The 22706-nt window shown below is 40.0% G+C and overlaps 1 protein-coding gene across 3 annotated transcripts in view; it reads left to right on the forward strand.

Moving 5' to 3' along the window:
* The first annotated feature begins 334 nt into the window (after window positions 1-334).
* MEMO1 (mediator of cell motility 1) overlaps window positions 335-22706 on the forward strand; it is a 29616-nt gene continuing 7244 nt past the window's right edge. Inside the window, exons 1-6 of one of the 3 annotated variants that reach the window (XM_080614970.1) lie at window positions 335-771; window positions 14465-14546; window positions 16910-16978; window positions 18928-19040; window positions 20429-20540; window positions 21503-21645. In XM_080614970.1, the coding sequence (XP_080471096.1) occupies window positions 711-771; window positions 14465-14546; window positions 16910-16978; window positions 18928-19040; window positions 20429-20540; window positions 21503-21645 (580 nt within the window). In that variant the 5' untranslated portion in view covers window positions 335-710. Of the gene's footprint in view, window positions 772-14464; window positions 14547-16909; window positions 16979-18239; window positions 18379-18927; window positions 19041-20428; window positions 20541-21502; window positions 21646-22706 lie in introns of those variants that run through there. The other 2 variants (XM_080614968.1, XM_080614969.1) reach the window with 2 other exon arrangements.

Below are 22706 nucleotides of genomic sequence, written 5' to 3' on the forward strand. Positions count from 1 at the left end.
GGGGCTGGGGTACACGGGGCCGGGGAGGAGCTTTCCCCCCCCGCCCTGCCTCCCCTTGTCTGACCTGCGCTCGTAATCTTCCCTTCCACCACGGAGACACAGCCCCGCCAATCAGCGCGGCCAGAAGCGATCGCCACGGCAACGCAGCCAGCCAATCGGAGCAGGATTCCCTCTCCGAACCCCGCCTTCTGCTCCCCCGTCCCCCACGAGGCGGTGCCGCTCCATTTCGGGCTTGTCAAAGAGGTGGGCGGGATCAGCGAGGAGGGTGGCCAATGGCGGAGAGGCTTTTCCTTTCGTGCCCAATGGGGGAGAGGCTCCTGTGCGGCCTCTAGTCCACGGGAGCCGAGCCGGGCCAAACCCAGCTGCTGCCGCGGCCTCGTCTCTTCGCGTCCCCCCCACCAGCCAGCGCGGAGTTGGCGGCGGCCTCAGGCTTTGTCCCCGCGCCCTCGGCCCGCGCCGCCCCCCGCGGGGCGACCGCCTGCGGACGAGCTCGGCACCGCGGTCCCGGCCAGCGCCGCTCCGCACGCCGCCTCTGCGCGCCCCCCTCCCGCTCGCCGTCAGCCCGCCCGCCCGGAGGCGCCGCCGGCAGCGCCGCCTCCGCCCGCGGGGCCCGGGCCGTGCCGGGGGAGGAGGGGGAGCAGCGCCGCCGCCGCGGCCGGGCCCGTCCCCCACCGCCTCCCCCGAACACCATAGGCGGCTCCGGCACCAAGATGTCCAACCGGGTGCTCTGCCGGGAGGCCAGCCACGCCGGCAGCTGGTACACAGCCTCAGGTACCGGCGCCGCGGCCCGCAGCGCCGCCGGGGGTGGGGGGCGGGGGCTGAATCAGCACTTTCCGCCGCCGGGGCCGCGGCCGGGGCCGCTACCGGGTGCGGGGAGGGGCCGCGGGCCCCGCCCCCGCCTGCGCAGCCGGTACATGGCGGGCGAGGGGGCGTCGTGGCTCTCCGAGACCCGGCGAGCGAGTAGGGGTCTGAGCGGCTGCCGGGTCCGGCTAGCGGCGGAGACTGGCCCGGGGAGGGGGAGCCGGCTTGCACGCGGTGGCTGTAGCGTGCGGTTCGGGCAGCCGAGCGCGCCTGCGTGCCGTCCTTGGTCCTCCGGTCCGGCCTGGCTGCCTGCACCGTGGCAGCGGCACCTCTCTCCGGCAAACTGGTGTTGTAAGCTTGGCTGGGGCTGGATCGGTCCCCCGGGTGTTCCCTTGTGTGACCGTCCCGCTTTAGAGACGCGCATCGCTGCGCGCAGCAGCGGCAGTAGAGCCAGCCTCTGTGCTTTGCCTCGCACCAGGCACTGCGCCTCGTCGACTTGAGAGCACATGAATAGATGCCGGTCTCTTGGAGTGCTCTTGTGGTGGTTTTTGTTCCGGAATTTTTAATTTCCCTGAGAGAACACAGGATGTCTGGGGCATTTTGCGGGCTTAGAAGGCAGGCAATGGGGTGTGGGTGTAGAAATAAAGAGGTTTGTTTCATTTCTTGTAGACCAAGGTGAGCTACTGTATTTTCTTCAAAAGCCCTTTCTCTAGTAGTAGTGAGAAGTCATAAGGCAGTAGTATGGGATGGGCTCTGTCTATTTAAAGCTGTAGTATTTGCAGAGAAAGAATAGAAGAAAGACACAGTGCATTGGAGGGAGGGCTAGTGCTCCCCTTACCCTCCCGAGAAAAGACAGACGCTTGTAATAATGGCTTGATAGCACATATATTTGGAAATAAGTTTTGTTGGGTTTTGGCAGAACTCTGCTGGTGTAGACAGGGTGCAGTTTGTATTTTCTGAGCTGTTAATAAGGAATGGTCTTTTACCAGCCTTGAGAGTAAAGATCATTAGAAAAGTGCAGGTGAACAAGGGGGTGTTGTAGAGGATAGTTCAGAGGGAAGGAAAGGATACTACTAAAACAAATAGCAAAGCATTCAGGTTCCTAAAATGATATTAAGAAGAAGTAGATTACATTTGGGTATAATAGGTGCAGTTTCCCTCTTCTCTACAAATTAATGAACAAGGTACGAGGCAAAAATTGAAAGGGAAGAGGGTAACACAGGAAGAGGCAGAGGCAGATTGTGAGATAAGTAGCTGGGCTTCAAATGGTGGATAGGCAGTTTCAAGACAACAATAGATGATGATTTGTTTTCTTTCCAAGTTTAATATTGCGAACATAACTGTTGTATCCATTACAAAAGTGGTCTCAAATCTTCATCCAGTGTCAATAGCTTGCAGTTTTAGTTTTTTTCCAATTGTCTGGAAAGGTAAGTAGTGCTATGTTTACAGAAAGCAGACAAAATCATATCAAAGGTATAGATGTAAACATGTGCAGAGACATCAAAATGCTGAAGCTTTGTGGTAACACTTCCCAACTTGCTTGAGCTGGAATTATTTTAACTTTTTTCATCGTTAAAGAGGCATAGATGCTGTGTTTGGCTGTGGGTTGTTTTTTTTGTTTGTTTGTTTTTTTCATATAAAAATTCAGTGCATAATTTTGTTAGACTACACCCTGGTAAGTCTGTGTGACTAGTTCAGCCAGTACTACTTGTCTGTCCAAAAGCATGTTGCTTCAGTTGCTTTTGGGCAGCCCTTTGGGTATTGCTTATTGAGGAGGTGTGGGATGGTTGCTCAGGCACTTATGCTGCATGAAAAAAACCAAACTGAATCATGTTGTAAGGAGTTATGTTGACGGTACTTCTGACAAGTTAAATTGCAACTGTTACCCCGTGTGTGTCATGGGGGGAAGTGGTTGTTGCTGCATAGGCTGGAGTTTTAGGAAGTGTGTTTTGTTTTCCTTAAACAAGAAAAGAATGTTACGTCTCTTCATATAGAACTATCTTGTGCTGTTTACTTAGGGCATTTGAGAGTGGGAATTCTCCCTGCTCAGCAAGACTTGCCATCGGGGAGCTGTTATTTGTTGCTTGGCAGCTAATTTTTCTGTGCCATGTAGAAGGTTCCACAAAAACTCAGGAGGAAACAAATGGGGACCAAGAGTGTATGTGTATAGACTTATGTGTATATAGGTATAGAATTAAAATCTTCCTGTATTTTAGGCCGAACTTGCATGTCAGCTGCTATTTCAAACTTGTAACATAGGCTTGTTTCCTCAATCATACTACTTGAACCAAGTCTGAATTTTACCATGTAGTTTTAACCTGCATAGCTTCAAGGATGGAGCTGGGCCAGGGATTAGAGTTTGAACTGCAATAGTTCTTTGTTGTGTTCCTGCGGTTCTCCAGGGATTGTGTTGTCAAGTCCTCCTACCTGCTTTCTTTGTGCTTACCTTCTTGGTCCAAAAAAGATTTGCTGGGTTATATATAAACTGTTTAGCATTTAAGCTTCCCATTTCCTGAAAACTGCTCTCTTTCTACAGAGCTGAGTTTGATTACACAGGACATGCAGATGCCCTGGAAATCCTCATCCTGCTCTGTAGTTAAGATGACCCTGTCTGAAAGGGTAACGAGAAATGTGATTTTTTGAAGGATGTGTTCAAAATCATTACATCTGAAAGCATTTGAAAGAGGCTGCATGAGGATGAGGTTATTAAGTGGGAGTTTATCCTGAAGTGCCTGGTACCTGGGGGCAGAACATCAACAAAACATCCAGTATGGTGCATGGTGTCCTGGATCGGGGTGGGGGGATTGACTGCAAAAGTAGAGCCCCCATTGCTATGATTAACGAATGTGTATCCATGAGATCTGGCTATGGAAGTCAGCCGTGGGAAAGAAAGGCTGAAGCCAGCTGAGGGGGATCCAGAATGCAAACCAGCTTTTGTGGTCAGAGGATATCCTTGAACAGGATTAGCTGGCTCCTCTGTGGGCAGGAGTGAAGGCAGTATCAGCTGCAGCCCCAACTGAGAAAGAGGGAGCTACTATTCTTTGTGTAGAGTTAATGTAATGTATATGAAGAGGGTGTAGAAGAAGTAATGCTTTCTTGGCTTTAGAGACTGCTCATTTCTATGAAGCAGCAATTGTTTCAGCTGAAATCAATCACTCCATTTTCTTCAGCTATGGGATACGTACTGCTTAGGTTCTGCTTTGGAAAATTTTCCTGATTTCAGCTGTAACAGGTTTGTTTTTTTGTGGGGATTTTTTGTTTGTTTTTTTGGGGGGTGGTTTTTTTTTTTGGGGGGGGGTGTTTGGGTTTTTTTGTTTTTTCTTCCTAGTACCTGGTGCAGAGCTGTGCTTTGCCTTTAGTCTGGGAACAACGCTAATAGCACACCAATGTTTTAGTTGTTCCTCAGTAGCACTTACCCTGATCAAGGACTTTTCAGTCTCATGCTCTCATGCCAGTGAGGAGGGGCATAAAAAGCTGGGAGGCAGCAGAGACAGGAGCACCTGACCCAAACTAGCCAAAAGGGTATTCTATACCACAACGTGTCATGCCCAGCGTATAAACTGGGGGAAGTCACCTGGAAGGGACTGATCACTGCTCTGGTTGGGTTGGGTATCATTCAGAGGGTGGTAAGCAATTGTACTGTGCATCACTTAGGGTTTATTGTTTTCTTTTTTTTCTTTCTCATTTAGTTTTATATTCTCTCCCCTTGTTATTTCCCTTGTCATTATTATTGGTGGTATTATATTGTACTTTATTAAACTGTTCTTATCTCAGCCTGTAAGGTTTTACTTTCTTCTGATTCTTCTCTCCCATCCCACCTGGGAGGAAAAGGGTAGGGGGGTGAGTGAGTGACTGTGTGGTACTGAGTTGCCATCTGGGTTTAAACCATGACAAAACTGCACTACAACAGGCAGTACATTCATGCATGTAGAATTTGCAAAATTCTATTGCAAATATATCACCTAATTATATGATGCTAATTAGCATTTTGGAGCAAGTGAGACTGGCTATGCAGTTCTGCATATCCACATGTGTTCATATCTTAGAATGCCACATCTAACTATAAGAAAACAACTTTGTTATGGGAGGGAAAGTGAGGTCCCAGCAGAAAGCTCACTGCTTCCTACTCACTTGACGAAGCTGAGAAAAGGGGTGAGAAGGAGAGGGTAAGATGAGCTTTACGGTGGTGGTAGTGTTTAACTTGCCATGTGTTCTTCATCCATAATGTGCAGTTCTAAATAAAAACTTAAAAAGCAAGTTCCTTAAGCAGTTTCTGCAGCTGAGTTCAGTATGAAAAACTTGCACAAAGTTATCATCATACCTTCTCCTCTAGAATTCTTGGTGTGGGGAAGTTCATGTTCATGCTGCATCAATCTGTGTAGCATCTTAATAGACTTTAGATGTGGACCTGTGGAGCATCTGTCTGACAGCAAACTAACAATGAAATCTGTTTGCTCACTTGTTTCTCCCCATACTTAGCAGCAGTGCTGAATATGGAAAGCTTTACGGCAGAGCTTCCAAACTGAAATAGTGCTATGATCATTGCTGGTAGTAGGCCACAGGTTTAAATAACCAAATTTTTTACTTGCTGACCTTGATCTATACGTATGCTTTCGAAAAAAGTTACAAATGGTATGTTGCATGCCATTGCTTCTGTGGACTAACAGCCTCGTGTGTGGTGGCTACTGAAAACAGTTACAAAAATGAGATGAATGCATACTGTGTAAATAAAAAGTATCACCCTCTTGCACTGCTGTTGTAGATTGGTTTGGGGTTTTTTTGTTTATTTTGTTTTGTTGGGTTTTCTTGGTTTTGTTTTTGTTTTGTTTTGTTTTTTCCTTAAAGTATATCTGTTGTATTGTGAAAAATACTACACTGATTTCTTTTTGGAAGAAAGTCTCCCTCCTGCTGGGTTAATTCAACCACGTAGCTTCCCGACCTCTTGAGAAATTGATTTTGGCCAGCAGGGGGAAGAGGAAGATTAAGGACAACTTGAAAGAAAAATGGCATAATTTTCCATGACTTTGAATGTAGGACAGATAGATTCCTAGATACAAAAGGAGCAGCTGAAATATAACGAGAATAACATGCTATTGTGAGCATGGACTATTTGCAGGTCAAGGTGTGGATCCGCTCTCTTATTTTACTCCTACTTGTGAGTGAATTCTGAAAGTGCTGGGCAGTTCTGTGGGGAATCAATCCATACGTTCCTGGAATGAAAATAAACAGAAGTGTATGTGTATCTTTCTTCTTGCATAGCATACCAAGTGAGATGTCACACATTAGGGTGCTTAACATTGGCTCATCATTGACAGCTGACCTGCATTTCCTGGCTCCTAGAAGTGCTAATTAGATACAGTCCCACTCTTTATTAAGGCATTTGATAAGTCAAATCTCTGGTCAGTGGCATGCTGATACAGACAAAACACAAAAATTTTCAGCAGGCTATTCCAAATCACAGAAGTAAAATCAAATTGAGAGTGTCTGTGTGAATAACAGTACTACATGACCTTAAACATGCCCTGCAAAACAAGTTTGTCATTATATTAGGTATGGCTTATTTCTCTATTTTCCTTGACCAGGCCATACTGGTTAGAAGTGTGCTTTCTGGTAGCCTATGCCAAACTAAACTAGGAAAACCTTAGTTTCCATGCACTTGCTGATGCAAACATGAATTGGCAGAGTAAGCACTGTGCTGACTTGAAAGGCCATTGTGCTTACTGTCTTCGAAGTTGTTTGCTGGGGTTTTTTTATGATGAGTCAAGTAAATGGTCTATTTCAACATAAATGTTTGAAGAGAGTTTAAACTTCATGGTACTTCTGCGTTCAGAGTTGGTTTTCTGTTGCCTTAGCTTGTAAGTAAAAGAACCCCAAAGGAGTTCAAGTCAGCAGGCACTGACATCTTGTTGCTAGCATTCATAAGGATTAAGTTTTTAGTTTGTTTGGACAAGTGTCTTGAGTTCATCTCTAACAGTTTCGGTTTTTTTCCTTTCTAGTAGCTGGTGCAATTCTGTGCTTTGACTTTAGTCGGAGAGCAACACTGATACTACACCGATGTTTTAGTTGTTGCTCAATAGCGCTTATCCTAATCAAGGACTTTTCAGTCTCTCGTGCTCTGCCAGTGAGGAGGGGCACAGAAAGTCAAGGCGGAACAGAGACAGGAGCACCTGACCTGAACTAGCCAAAGGGGTATTCCATACCACAGCACGTCATGCCTAGTATATAAACTGGGGGGAGTCACCTGGAAGGTCCAGATCACTGCTCAGGTTGGGTTGGGTATCTGCCAGCAGGTGGTGAGCAATTGTATTGGGCATCACTTAGGGTTTATTGTTCTGGGTTTTTTTTCCTTTTCCCCCTTTAGTTTTATATTTTCTCTCCTTGTTATTTCCCTTACTATTATTAGTTTTATATTATACTTCAGTTATTGGACTGTTCTTATCTCAACCCGTGGTGTTTACATTCTTTTGATTCTCCTCCCCATCTTGCCTGGAGGACGAGAGGAGAGGGATGAGTGAACAGCTGTGTGGTTCCGAGTTACTGGCTGAGCTTAAACCACAACAACAAGGAATGTCAGAACTTTGAATAACTGGCTGTCACGCAGACAGGGATGTTCAGACCTTGTCTTTTAGGTTAAGGTCTGCATGATGATGCCTAGGTCAGTTGGAAAGGATAATACTTTGAGGAACTTTTGCAGACCAGGAAATAGATAAAAAGGCAATTGTGTGATATGAGTTATGTGTTTAGAAATGATGTTTCCTTCAAAGTTGGCCACTGTTTTAGTGTGTTTACAGTCTCTTCTACTCTTGTGTAATCCCCAATAAGATCTACATAAATTTTTTTTTCTTACTGCCTTTTTACCCAGTACTGAATTTTTTGATTCCAAAGCACACTATCTGTTGATAGTTCTTTGAGGTAGCCAGCTTCAACATGCAATAGCAGTATGATTCTGAGATAGTACAGCTTTTCTAACTTGCATCTTCTGGGTGAAGTGTCCATTTTAATGAATAGTGATGTAATCCCAGGATTTGTATGCTTGTTAGCATGAGCTGGAACTTCTCATCAGCATCAGAAAAAGTGTGTACATTGGTCACAAAGCAGAGCAGTTTCTGCTCTGCTATAATGTTGCTGTATGTGTGTAATCTGTTGACCAGGCCTGCTGCCCATGATTTCTGAGGGCAGATGCTGCTGCTGTGATGTCTTTCACTGACCCTCAGAGTGGCTGAATCTAACCTTAATTTAGAGCAGTGACCCTTCTCTGTAGTGTGTTGGATCTAAGTCTCTGTAGCAGCTGAAGTGGCTAGAAGGAAATCATGTGCAATCTGGTCTGTTGTTAGACTATGAATGCAGACAAGGATTGAAGGAGGTGATCACTACTTCTAAGAGTCTTTTTCTGAAAGTGCTTAACTGTGGTGTGCCAAGAGCCCTGGCATGTCCCCCAAAATTGGAATAACTCATCACAGCTCATTCATAAATATAATGTACAAATAACAAATCACTGTGTTTGTAGAAGGGCAAATGGATCCAAGAAAAATGTAAAAAGCATGTGAGGGTCACTGGAAGGAGAGATGGGTTAGTGATGGACTAAACCACAGTTAGTGGTTTAGTGTTTACAGTTGGACTTTATGCTAATGGTCTTTTCCAACTTAAAAGATTCTGTGATGTCTGTTGTAGTGAAAGGAGCTTTCTGCAGTAACAGGATAATTAATGTACTGATCATGAAATCTTAATGTTGTGACATTAGCTGGGGCATTGCAAATACAGCTGTTAAATTAAGTTCTTACCTTGCAGTGTGTAAACAACTAATCATAGTGTCTTGCAAATGTATTTGCTTTGCAATGTTAGATATACTACATGTAATGTTTCTCTCCCTTTGGTTTTCTATCTTTTTTAGACATTTTATGGGGAAAGTAGATGTGTCATTGCTGATTCTTTTATGAATAAATCATGGAACAAAGTATTAATATGCAGACTGTATTATTTAACATTGTATACTGCAAAAGTATAGTGGAATAATTTAAAATACGGTTTCCAGGCTTTTGTTTCTACTGAAGCGCTGTCAGAATCAAGATATTCCAAATAAAGAATGTAGATTCAACTTCTACAGTACAACTGGAATTGAAAAAGTGCTCTGCATTTGGTGCAGTCCTGGTATTATTAAAATAGGCCTGCAAGTATCACTTTGTTGATTCACAAATTCAGGTTACATTTAGCATGTATGAGAGCTATAAAACAGAAGGTTACTTGTTTGGATCTCCGAATGACTTAACTGCTAAGGTATTTTGTGGAGCTAGGTAGGTGCATGTTTTTTGATATTCTTAATGAGTGGCATTACGGTTTGATTATTTATTTCTTAAAAACTTTCAATAAAGGAAATGAAAAAGCTACTGGAATACTGGAAAACAGCAACAAGCAAGTGAGAAAGCAGATTTCAACCTTTCTGTCGTGGCTTCAGTTTTATTTTCCCCAGTTCAAGCATTACCTGCTGTCTTATGTTTGTCTTGCAATGCATATAATTGGAGTTTATGTAGCATTGGTGTAATCTTTATTTGTATCTTACTTTCCCCCAGTCCAATAGATTATATAAGTAAATTTCTGCCTTGCTTATAGTCCAATTTCATCAGTCTTATTTCATCTGTATTCAGTATTGGAAGAGAGAATATGCAACATGAGTTGTTGGAAATCACCTTCTATTCCTGACAACTGCTAGTCTTTGCATAGATAAAACGTGTTCTTGATTTGAGGATTTAGCTTTTGTGCAGTGAGAAACAGATTTTTGTTAATTTTTTCTTTCTTTTTTTTTTTTTTCCCCCAAGTTGGTCTGTGTTCATTAAAACAATCCTTATGCTTTCTGCAGTTTTAACTGAGAAACCAGGTAGTTCACTGTCATGTTTCAGATTGGAATTTGCCTCACGACTGATTTAAATGTTTTGGATTCACCTTTGAAGAGGTGTGGAGAGAGGAGTTTCCTTAGTTCCAGTTATTGAACTAAGGCCACCAAGGTTTCACTGTTACTTACCTTGATTTTTTTTCTAACACCTTACAAGAATAAAGACTTATTTACTTCTTAATACATACACTGTAATATTTTCAGAAGTATTTTTCAGATGTAGACCCTTTCATCAATAGCTAAAGGTAGTTAAAAGGAGTAAGAGACTCGGGGGGAGGGAGGAATGTTGACTCCTGTAGGGTGGGAGGCACAATTAGACACATAAAAGCTGTCAAGTAGAAGTGTAAAATCTGGGGACTGCAGTGTTGCTGTCATTGTGCTCCAGCACTACTTGCATTACTGCAAGTGCTATACACATACAACCAAGGGTGACCTGAGCAGTTTTCCTTGGTGCTGCTCTGAATTTTGCTTGAGGCTTATGTTCTACCAGTAAAAAAAGGACTTGCCAAGACTGAGGATTCAGAGTAAGCACTGTCTTCCCTACCAGTCTGAAGAGGTAGGTTTTGCAGTAGTAATGATGGCTGTTGGAATGAGAGCAAGTTCCCATTATATTGTGTTGATATTTGTCATACATAGAACCACTTCAGCCTCATGTGACTAGGTGAGCTTGACTGTGGAAAGAATGTGCTGGTTTGGCTTAACCCACAAAGCCTGGACTATGAAAGCTATAAATTGAAGTGATGGACCTAAGCATGTGACTCCCAGATGGCTTTCTGTTATTATTCATTGGTAACACTGGCATGCATTTAATGTGGAAGGATTCCTTCTTACTTACTCCAGTGCTTTGTGAGAGGATAATGTTGATTGTAAAAATAATTTATCCTCTTAGGCAAGATATTTGAATAAATGCTGCTTGTAGCTATATCCATAAATTTTTCTGGTGGAGACTTGGTCTATGCTTGCAATTATTTTTAATTTGGCATAACTTCTGCCAATTTCTGAAACAAAACAGGATGTGAAATATCTACAGATAATGTCAGCATCTTTAGTTACATGACTATATTCATACTTTCATTGGCTTGAAATGCAGATCTTCATGTTATGTGCTTCAGGGAAGCTGATGTTTTCACAGTATCACAGTATGTTAGAGATTGGAAGGGACCTCAAAAGATCATCTAGTCCAATCCCCCTGCCGGAGCAGGAACACCTAGATAAGGTTACATAGGAATGTGTCCAGGCGGGTTTTGAATGTCTCCAGAGAAGGAGACTCCACAACCCCCCTGGGCAGCCTGTTCCAGTGTTCCATCACCCTCACTGAGAAGAAGTTTCTTCTCAAGTTTAAGTGGAACCTCTTGTGTGCCAGTTTGTACCCATTACCCCTTGTCCTATCATTGTTTGCCACTGAGAAGAGCCTGGCTCCATCCTCATGACACTCCCCCTTTATATATTTATATACACTAATAAGGTCACCCCTCAGTCTCCTCTTCTCCAAACTATAGAGACCCAGCTCCCTCAGCCTTTCCTCATAAGGGAGATGCTCCACTCCCTTAATCATCTTAGCTGCCCTGTTTTGCTGCCTAATCTTCATTTAATCAATAAGAGGCCTAATCTTACAGTATAAATGCTGAAGTGTGTTGCTTATTGCATCCGGAAGGCTTTCTGTCATTCTGTTTGGGTTAGCCTTAAAATCCCCATTGTGCTCATCCTGCCAGGTTTCTCAAGCAGGGCTTTCCATTTGCAGCTGGAGGAGCAGGGACCTCTCCTGCTTCCCACCACTGTGGCAGAGGGATACATAGGCAGCAGCGCTCTTCCTCACCCATGCTTGTCAGCTTAGGAGATGGATATTTACTGCAATTATCTCTGTGACTATTTGCAAAGACTTTTTTTCCAGTTTAACTTAATTTACATATGAACAAAACTCACTTATAGAGCTCTTCATGAAGAAGCCACTCATCTCCTATAATACAATTCCATATGGCAGAGCATATCTGCTGTAATAATGTTGGTTTATTTATATTTTGTATATCCAATTCAAATATTTTGACTTTAGCCTCAAGCATTGTCATATTTGAGAAATGGAAGAAAAACTTCTCAGAACACTTCAAAAAGTTGACGTTAATTTTGCAGAAAGAAAACTGCAGCTTTCAGAATATCCCTCAGAGTATTTGTAAGCATAGAAAGGTGCAGGTAGGCTACACATGCAGGTGCTGTCTTGATTTTAATTGTGTTTTCTTTAAGTAAAAAGTCAGGTGGTTATGTTGTACTCTCCATTCTCTCTTAGTCCTTTGCCGAGAGAGATTTGATTACATGTTTTACTAAAATAGGGTAAAAAAGTGTCAGTTGAAATGGAAACTTAACGTTAGGTCAGAGTTAATGATTTAGAAAGGCAGCTTGTAGTTTCATTAAAGGGAAAAAATGTGAAAGCAGATGTGTTACTTGGTTCTTGAGTAAACACTGTCAGAGTTTTCATCCCTTGGGTCAGACAGATCTGTTACTTTACTGCCTCTAGGAAGAAAATCTTCATTACTTTCTCAGAGATGTGTCTGTAATAAGAGATTAAGCAAACCTGGGTATTTTACTTTGCCACTACACTGTAAGATCAGAAGTTTTGGCCAGATTTAAACAATCGTATGGAATTTTAGGAAATTACCAGAGATTCTGAACTTTGTCTTTAAACTGTTCACCAGGTTACCTTATTTGTCTTAACTAAAGACAAATTGTCCTAACCAGAAATCCTTGCTAAAGAAGGGATGGTGGAAGGCCAAGCACTGTGCCTTGTTGTGAAAGACAGTATCAAGGCCATATTGCTTTACTTGGGAGGTTCTAGCCCTTCTGTTGTTGTGCAGCCTGTGGATCATCTTTGAGGACTGCTCAGTTGTTGAAGTCACTGGGTAGAAGGTGTTGAGGGGGAAAAAATAATTGTGTTCTCCTAAAGATCTTCATTCAGAAAGTACTTTGTCCTTTAGTAAGTGATTTATGTCTTCACTCTTAAAAAGTGGTAAGACTATAATAGTGCTGTTTTGTTAGTCTCCTAGTATCTTAGAAAGAGGGTGCAAATAGAAATACATTTATTTTTACTTAGTTTCCCCAACAGCCTCCATTTTCCAGGATGTCATTATCCTTATCTTTATTTGCATGTCTCTGCTGCTTGTTTCCCCAAGCAGCAGAAGCAGCAGAACAAAACTGGTGTTTGGTTTGTTTGTTTTTGACAATTTCATCATTTCACAAAGTTGCTGTATTACAGGAGCGATAGTAGCTAATAAATGTCACTCTTTTGCCTCCTTTGTTAGAGGTGTAGACAGCAACTAAGGCATTCAAGGTTATGGTAGCCTTAGGGAAATGGCATTGCCCTAGTTCACCTCCTTTATGTAAGGTTCTTTGCAACCACAGAAATTGTCAGGGTTTTTTTTTGTTTCATGAAGCAGTTCTGTGTAAAACCCAGTGGTTTTGACACCCCCTCTCCTCAGGCTTTCTAGAGAAAGCATTTTGACTGTCACTGGTGAGTGACTTCTCAGTCCTGATTGGATTCTGTAGAAGTTGACATCTTTGCTCTGGTTCTCTGTAGTTCTTGTCAGCTTTTTGGAGACCTGTCAGCTTGACATCTGGGCTGTTTGGAACATAGCTGTGAAATAGTTTTAGGTATTTAATTTGGTGGTTTTACACCTGCATCAGGAAGATACAAAAATCTACAGCATGCGTGGTGGAAGGAAAGTTGCTTACTGCACCGTACTTGACAGATAAACTCTGCTGACATACAGGTCTGTCAAAAGCATAGGGCCAACTGAAACAGTGCATCTGTTTTTCTTTTTGTTAAGGATATGTTACTTGTAACAATAGCAGCTGAATGAGTTTTACTTCAAAGTTTGTTTTGTGTTTTTAATATAAAGAATATAGCACTCTACTTGCCAGACTTGCTTCTTCAGGAATATATTTACATCAAAATGTTCTCTTTGTGATGGAAAATAATCAAAATATTGTGGGGGTTTGGGGTTTTTCTGGGTAGGATTTTTATTTTGTTATATTTCTAGAAGGTATTTTTATTACCTGTCAGCTGATTGAATTGGGAATATTTGCCACTTGCTGAGGTACAGAATTTAGGAAAAACCCAAGAAAAGCTAAATATTGGATTGACCAGTTACCAAACTTAATGTTGCCAAGAAGTTTATGTACTTATAGTATATGTTGATTCATGAGAAGTTGTAAGGCATTAGTATAAGCACGGTGTCTTCTCACTTTTAGTGTCTTCCCATGTATTTACAGATTTTTTTTCAGGTTAGAGTGTGCTTTGTGTTCTGCTCTTATTCTTGCTGGATTATAACAAAGGACTAAATACCATAGCCATTGTCTATCATGTCACTATGTAAGGGTTTTGTGTTGCATGACCTTCTTGTGTTGGGCTCTCCGGTATACGTTGTCTGAATTCTGCAAATACAGTTACCAGAGGAATGATCCGTTAGCCTCTTTTAAGACTGGCAGCCATTCTTTCTAATGATGAAATGGTATGTGCATCAGTCCACAGAGCAAGAACCAGTAAATGTATGTTTGGATGTGCAATAAATGGACTTCTGGGCTAGGAGGTTGAAACTTTCCTACTGCAACCCTTAGTGTTACAGACATGCTGGGTTTACTTGTGGGATTTTTTGAGATTTAAACACAGGCTTTGATATTTAAGATGATTTTACATCTGTTGGACTTTTGGATATTATTTGTTAATTCTTGAGGTATTTTAGGTGTTCATTTATTTTATGGCCTTAGTATTTTCTTGTCTGTTCATAGGACCCCAGCTGAATGCACAACTAGAAGGCTGGCTTTCTCAAGTACAGTCCACAAAAAGACCTGCTAGAGCCATTATTGCACCGTAAGTTTGAAATCTGCTTTTAGTCTATATAATACTTAATTTGTTAAATGCTACTTTATTTTGAGTGATTTTTTTGAAAACTGCTAAAAGCTAGTATTTAGCTGAAAGGAATGTTGAATGGTTTCTAAACAAGTATTTTGGATATGGCATAGAATGAAAGAAATCTGTGCGCATTTTGGTACAGGATTAGTTTCCTTTTGCTGATGGACTGCAGACAATAATGTTTATTTGTGATCCAGAAAGACAGATAAGAGGCGTATTAGTGGAGTGGTAGTCTAAGGGAACAGCTCTTTTAATGCACTTCTAGTGCAGAACAGCTACATTTATTAAAAAAACCCCAAACCTACACAAAAATAAAACTCCAGCATCCCATTCCCCTCACACCCCCCCATATCAAAACTTAACAGAGCTTAAACTGAAAAAGTAGTGAAACATTATTCAGTTATCTGGAATGGTTTACTTTTGTCATTTTAGTTTGGGATTTTTTGCTTTTGCTGGGTTTGTTTGGTTTTGGTTTGGTTTGGTTCGAGTGTTTTTTGTCCACAGCAGAAATAGGGATCATCTAAACTACTTAAGTAGAGTTCAATTTCCTGAAGATAGCTGAGGCATACAATAGGAAAAGTATGTTTGTTATTCCAGTTATTAAGAGTTGAAAGGAAACACTAGAAGCACCACCTTGAATATAATGTTTTTCCTGTACTAACATCATGTTTGAAGTATTCCATAATTGTGTTAAATGTGCAGAAGAAATTGCCCCAAATCTGCCTTACTCTTTCTTGCAGAAATGTCAGGAAAGAGCCCTTTTAGCTGCAGATCAGGTAACCTGGGTTCTTTTTCCAGAATTGCCGGAGGTCTTCCAGTGGTCTCACAAAATTATTCCATTAACCGTGCCTTTGTTTTCCCACCTGTAAAGTGGCATATGGCCAATATTTTTGTGAAAGACTGAAGAAACCTGAAGCAGAGGAAACCTTTCAGGGGCTCTTCTGACATTGTCGGATAACATACCTTGCCAGCTCACAAATCTCAGTGTCCTGTTTAACCTGTGTTAGTGCCTTTCTGAGTGCTTTAGAATGAGTGAGGAAAGTGACACTGATGTAGAAAAAAAAAAAAAAATACAAACCCAGGGTGATTTTGAGGATAATTTGTTCCAGGTATCACTCTGTGGATGAATATACATGCATGTGAGCATACATACATAAAAGTAAATATGAAATCCTCCAGTGGTGGGGAACTTGTATCTTCAACATCCTGTATGTCCCAGGACTTGCAGCATGTATAATTCTCAGTATTATTGTGTAAAATTATTGTGTAATTCTCAGCATTATTTGAGAGTAATATAAATACACTCTAATACAATAGAATAATAAGTATAAATATATAGTATAAATGTAATAATAATATTTTTTATTATTGTATAATATCTCAGTATTATTGTGCAAGTATTACTGTGAAAAACTGTAGTTGTGTTGTTGCACATACTTGACTCAAACGATAACTATTGAGCTAGAGGCACAAGTGCTCCAGAGGTGATGTGGCCCAAATGCTGTGCAATGTGGGCCTGGCATTCTGTTGGAACCATGCTGCTGACTGTGTGTTGTTCATCACTTGGCCTGGGACGCTGGGGAATCAACATTGTCTGGACTGAATGCTTTTAGCATTGTAAATGGAATCTTCACCTTCAAGTCTTGAAGGGAATGGGTCTTAAGATTTAGATGTGATATTTGAAACAAGCAGTCAGAATAATTATGAGTGTTTTCGTAGTGCACACAGGAACACAAGTTAAGAGAGGCTTCAGGCCAGAGTGATAGGAAATGATGCAGCATGTATTGCATTCTCTGTGGTAAAAGCTATCTTGCTGCATTCCACTCTTTTCCTTGTGTCCATTCATTCTATTGCTGAGAGCGTTTTTATTCTCTGTTTATCTGCTGTAATGTAGTTCTGTCTTTGCCACACCCCCGTACTGTCATTATACTCAGTTACTGGTGTGTGGCTAGAAGAGCTTTCTTCAGCAGCTTGCTATTCCCTCGTCCTCTGGCTGCACTCTTAGCGTTATCATGAGCTTTTGATAATACGCAGTTGTGTAGTCTGCCTAGCAGTATCTTTTACAAGGAACAAAAGGTGCTTTGATCTGGAGACTTACTAACTTTCAAGTAAATGTTCTTCAGTGCATACCTCTTGTACATTCAGTATTGAAACAGTGCTCTCCCATCTCTTTCAGGAGTTGATTTTTTGATCACTCTTGCTATTTCTAGTTCCTTGGGGACAAATACTATTTAAGATATTAAAATTTAATAGCAATATCAACATATTAAGATGTTAAACAGAATTCAACACATTAACATTTTGTACACCTTGATTTGCAGCCATGCAGGGTATACTTATTGTGGATCTTGTGCTGCCCATGCTTACAAACAAGTGGATCCTAATATTACGTAAGTATTGAAGTTTTTCTTTACAAAGTGTAAGCCAATGCCATTGCCATTCTCTGAGAAACTGAATGTGCTTTTTACATTCTTACACCACAAATTTTACAAATTTTAATTTTGTACCCTTTTTAGTCTTTTATGCATCCCTTTTGTTGTAACATCATAAATGTTCAAATTGTTTGGATGTTACAGTAGAAAAAAATAATGCATTGTTGTTGAAATTGAACACGTAAAGCACTATTTTCAAAAATTACTGAAGTTTTGGTTGCTAACTTTTTAGAAGGGAGGGGTTAACCCTGTTCTTTTTGCAGGTAATAACTGTCAATTTACTTTAGTGTTCGATGTTTACTGTTTTTATAAAAGCCTAAGATGTTTTGTTTTTTAACTTGTCACAGGGTGTCTTTGTTTCTTTTCCTTTTTTTCCGTGTTCTTTTTTTGTTTTGTTTTTTGTTGTGAGGTTTTGTTTAAGTATATTAAGAATCTTGATTATGAGTCTGCAATGGTTTTTCAGTGCAGGATTATAGGCTGAATGCTACCAGGATTCTGTTCTGCTGTGGAGAAAGTGACCAGTGTGTGTATATAATATTTGAAGACAGTGACAATTAGTTGTAATGATTTTAAGTGGACTTGTGTTTCTAACAGCACAACTGTTTAAAAGAGGAGAAAAACCCCAACACACTACTGTAGTCTGTGCCTGCCTCTGAAAATATGAATCCAGTTATTCTGTGTTAAAATAATATAATTTTTATGTGTTCTGCTGAGTGCAACAGTTTTTTAAAGGGCAAAAATTTCAAACATCTCCAGTATTTACTTAAAGTATGTATTTTGAACTGTTAATATAAGAACTGGCTATGTCTGTCAGTTGCTTATGTGATAACATAATGAAGAAAATGGTTTTGATTCTTGCTAAACTGTTGTAATCAAGGTGAAGGTAGCTTTATGGTGTAACAGATAACTAGCTTCTCTAAAATTTCTAGAACAAGTTGCATTCCCCAGGTTCACTGACGTGGAGTTGATTGAGCTTTCTGGATCATTTGCTGTTTCAGCACAAGGGATGTTTACAATTCATCTTTCAGCTGAACTATTCCATGTTTGGATATTTTGTTTTTATGAGCTCTGTAAAAAGTTTTAGTATTTTACTATACCTTGCTACAGCACTCCACATGTAAACTTGGGGGGAAAACCTTTACTTGTCTCCCACCCCTTTAGTTCAGTGCCAGGAACAGAATGATATGACCCTGAATCTGAAAAGCTGAATTTCCTATAGGTTGTTTTGTTTTTTCTTTAAGTCCTGTGGCAGGAGACCCTTAACATCTAATCAAGAGCCAGAAACTGAGGAGTTGATGAAATAACATCATGGTGACGTGTGAAAGCTTGCAGTGTCGGCTAAAGCTACGAATGTGCAGGTCCAAGTCCCTGTTGTTGATGCAACAGCTGGATAAAAATAGCATTTGGGAATTACTTAAATTTGAATGTAGTGAAATCTGAAGTAAAGTTAATCAAGTAAATAAGCAAAAAGCTCTGAATAGCTGATAAATCCGTAATCCTCATTTGAGGGTACGTACCTGTAATTGTTGAAGGTGTTCTGTAACTGAAGGTTGTGTTATTCCAAGGAGAGAATCCAAAAATCTTCTAAGGGACTATAACACATCATTTAGCCTTCAAATGAGTCCAATTGGACAGATTATCTAGCTGATGTGTGCCCTCTGATATACAACCTGCTTAAGAGGTTTAAGGCTATCAAAGCATTACTGAACAGATGCCATGATTAATTTCTGAGATATCGAACAAGACCATGGGCTGATTTGTGGTCTTTACAGACAGCAGAGTAAAACTCTACAGGTAACCATTAGAAAGTATCGCTTTGTACATTCTTATTGAACTTGTTACTCTAAACCAAGTGTCTGTACAATTGCAGTTGTCTGAACTGTGGGCTTTTGTGTTAACTGTTGTAGCCGAAAAATTTTCATTCTTGGGCCTTCCCACCACGTGCCCCTTTCCCGATGTGCACTTTCCAGCGTGGACATTTATAGAACACCTCTGTATGATCTCCGAATTGACCAAAAGAGTAAGTGCATGATAAAGCTTGCATCTTGAAGATTGCTGTAGCTTGAGTATTAACTGGTACTGCAGTGCTGAGTACTCTTGTTGCTGGGAACTTGATTGCTTTTATACGTATGCAAGTACAAACCTGTTTTACTGCAATGAAAGCTAACTTCTGACAGATTCTGATGGTTGCAGGGACTGCTGTATTATAACCTTAATGTGTCTCTTGCTCCTGCAAGTAAAGAACTCTCAATCTTTGCTTATCTTTTCCATTCTGAATGTGTGCCTCTTGACAAGTGGCCTTTAAAGGGGATCTTAAAATTAAAATGTGTTGCATTTGAATAATAGCCCGCTACACACCTACTTCATTATTCCATGAGGGATTCTGTCTGCAAAGAAAGATACTGCTATTGTTGGTTTGAGTTTATTTCTGATAGAGGAGTAACAGAGGAACAAAAAACTGCTTTTATTTGATGCATTATAGCATGTGACTTTTTTAACTGGCAGAGAACCTACAGAACTTAAAAACTGTTAGTTAGCCCATGAAATACCAGTCTTTTAAACTAAGCTTAAAGGTGCAAGGAAGAGAAATTTGATGTTTTGCCTTTCACGCGTTTTGAGGTATACCTAAATAATACAGTATCTTTTTCAGAAGGACTGAGTAGCATAGATGTGGTGTTATTTCATCATGACTTTGATGAAGCAAGCTAGTTCAGGCTTTCTACATAGCACTTGCAGAAATTTTCCTAGGTAACAAATGTTTTGGTTTCTGTAGAACTCCTTTATGGAGTGGAGAAGGAGGCACAGTTCCACATCAAATTCTTCATCTAGTGGAGGGTTTTCAGAATGTAGAGATGACTCTGCATACCACCAGGTGCACTTGAGAGTAGAAACGATAACTTATAAATGTGACTTACTTAATTTTTTGCTGTCTCTAGATTTCATGAGTCAATTAATAATGAATTGTATTAAATAGTAATACATCCAGGGCTTGCTCAGCTGATCAGCACTTTATTATTTTTTTTTTCTGTATGTATTTAAACATATGATGGTGTAGTTTGTGAAGATAAGGATTCAGTGACTGGAAAATGGCATGCATATTTTCAAATGTGGTTTTCTTGTGTTACTTAAATTTTGTACCATGACTGAAAATCTTTTCTCAACATAGTAACATTATTATTTTGTACATAATTATTTTGTAAAGTGAATCAATTATGTTTATCTTTGACTTGAACATAATTTTAATCCTAATCTTAAAAACAAGCGGTTTATGATGACAGCCCTTATAGGCAAGTAACTTTTTATATCAGGCTTGTTCAGGTGAAGATGCGCTGTTGCTTGCTTTACAGTGTTTTGTTGTTTGGCTGGGGTTTTTTTAAGTAGTAAAAATTAATCTTTAATTCATTTCAGTTTATGGAGAATTGTGGAAGACTGGAATGTTTGAGCGTATGTCCCTACAGACAGATGAAGATGAACACAGTATTGAAATGCATTTGCCTTACACTGCTAAAGCCATGGAAAGGTACTAGGGCTAAGTACTACTTCTACAAGAATGAGCATTATGTGCATCAAATATCTGAACTACATGTGAAGTATGAAGTAATAATACCCTTTATGTTATATAATACACTCCACACCCACCAATAAAACTTGTGGGGAGGATCAGGACAGAGACTAGGATTAGATGCCGTAATAGAAATTGAGAGGAGCAAACACCTGCATGATGAAATTTGGACACCCCTTATAAACAAGTTGGTATGTTTATATTGACTGAATATAGTTAAAATTAGACATGCCTTCATGAGTCTTTCTCAATAGTTGTGGTTTTTTGGTTTTATTTGGGGGGGTTGTTTTGTTGTTTAGTTTGGTTTTTTTCTTTTGCAATGCATCTCTGAAAGAAGTTCAGATACTAATAGGTGTTTTCTGTGGAGTTTTAAATTTGTTCGGAGCATTAATATTTAATACTGATTTTTAAATTAGGGTTCTGTCTACGTTTGCTATTTCAGATGAGTACTTTGAATAATTTTAAAGGCAGTAATATTTATCAATTTGTGGTGGTTATTTACCACACACATGCTTTTTTAATTCTATAGTACTTGTAATTTTTTGAATATCAATATACAGTCTGGGTGCTGTCTTGAGCATTTTCATATATGTTGAAAAAATTACCCAACATTTGTGCAGCATCTATACAGGAAGAATTTCATTCTTACTGTAATTGCTGGTTTCCTTGTGTCTTGTCTTTCTGTTTGCGTGGTGTTTTCACATTGCAGCAAAGATAAATACTGTTTGGGGGGTGGTGGGTGTTTTCTGAAACTGAAGTACTTTCAGGTTCTAAAGCAACTTTCTAGTATGACCTTATTAAATTAACTCCATTTTCAACTCAGTAGTGCCCTTGTAAAACATTCTGCAATTTCAGTTAGCAAGCCCTGTAAAAACTTCAGCTGTTACTTGAATTACAACCTCTTTTCTTTTGCTTATAAGCCATAAGGATGAGTTTACTATTATTCCTGTGTTGGTCGGAGCACTGAGTGAGTCAAAAGAGCAGGAATTTGGAAAACTCTTCAGTAAATACCTAGCTGATCCTAGTAACCTCTTTGTGGTTTCTTCTGACTTTTGCCATTGGGGTAAGTTTCACATCTCTTCATTATAAGATGAATATCCATAGTGATTTTCAGATAATGTGTTTTATTAAACATTGAACATTTTAACTTCTGGTAAATGCATCTTTGAAACTTAAGTGCCTTCTGTAAAGTAAAAAGGGTTTTTCTTTTAATCTAGAACAATAGATGAAAAATATTAATGTGGTAATGTGTTTTCAGTGTAGTGGAGGCAATAAATGGTGAAGGTGTATGGGTTTATATGCCTCTCTTTATCGTTTCAATAAAATAATTGTTTGAAGTTTCTTGCTCTTTTTACTCTTCTTCTAAGCACCTCAAAGCAACTTGCAAAACTAATTAGCTAAAAATTCACTGGACATGACAACATCCCTCTGATGGAAGTAAGCTTTGTATGTTTTACTGCTGGGTAAGGTAGCAGATGGAGTATTTATGCCAGTTGACCAGAGCTTCATCTTGGTGACAGAACTATAAAGATTCCAGAAGCTTTGACTTCTGTCCTGCTTTAACGCTTTATTTTTCTTTCAAGTGTAATAATAGCTGGAAAAGAGATTTCTTCAGAATGATACATTTTGTGTTACACAACAGACCTTCTTTCCTTTTTTCATTGTCATCTTTGGACAGCTTATATAATTAAGTGCATATTTTAATCATCTTTGAATTGTGAAATAGGTGGAGGTATATAAGAATGACATGGGTTCTGTTATAGATAATGAATCATTTAGAGCTGTTCATTAAATTATCACAAACTTCTTTTAGCATTAGTTTACTGTGGTTATTGTTGTCCAAGAGAAGTAGTCTGGCTCCAGGGTTGACTATCAAGAGGGATAGTGAAACAAATGTTGTTTTACTTTTTAATTTATAGATTTGGATTCCAAGGCAATAACAGGCAATTAATAAGTGATACTGCAGTGTCAGTTCTACGTAGGTTTTCCTTTAGGAATATAGCTGCCCATCATGTATTTTTTTTCTTCATTTTTGGGCTGCTACTTTGATGATTGCCCTAGAAGTTCTTCAGTGGGGCTAAAAAGTATAAAATAATGAAGATTACTACTTTAAAAATATTATTG

Source organism: Psittacula echo, assembly GCF_963264785.1.
Source record: "Psittacula echo genome assembly, chromosome: 4".
In the NCBI taxonomy this organism is placed as follows: Eukaryota; Metazoa; Chordata; class Aves; order Psittaciformes; family Psittacidae; genus Psittacula; species Psittacula echo.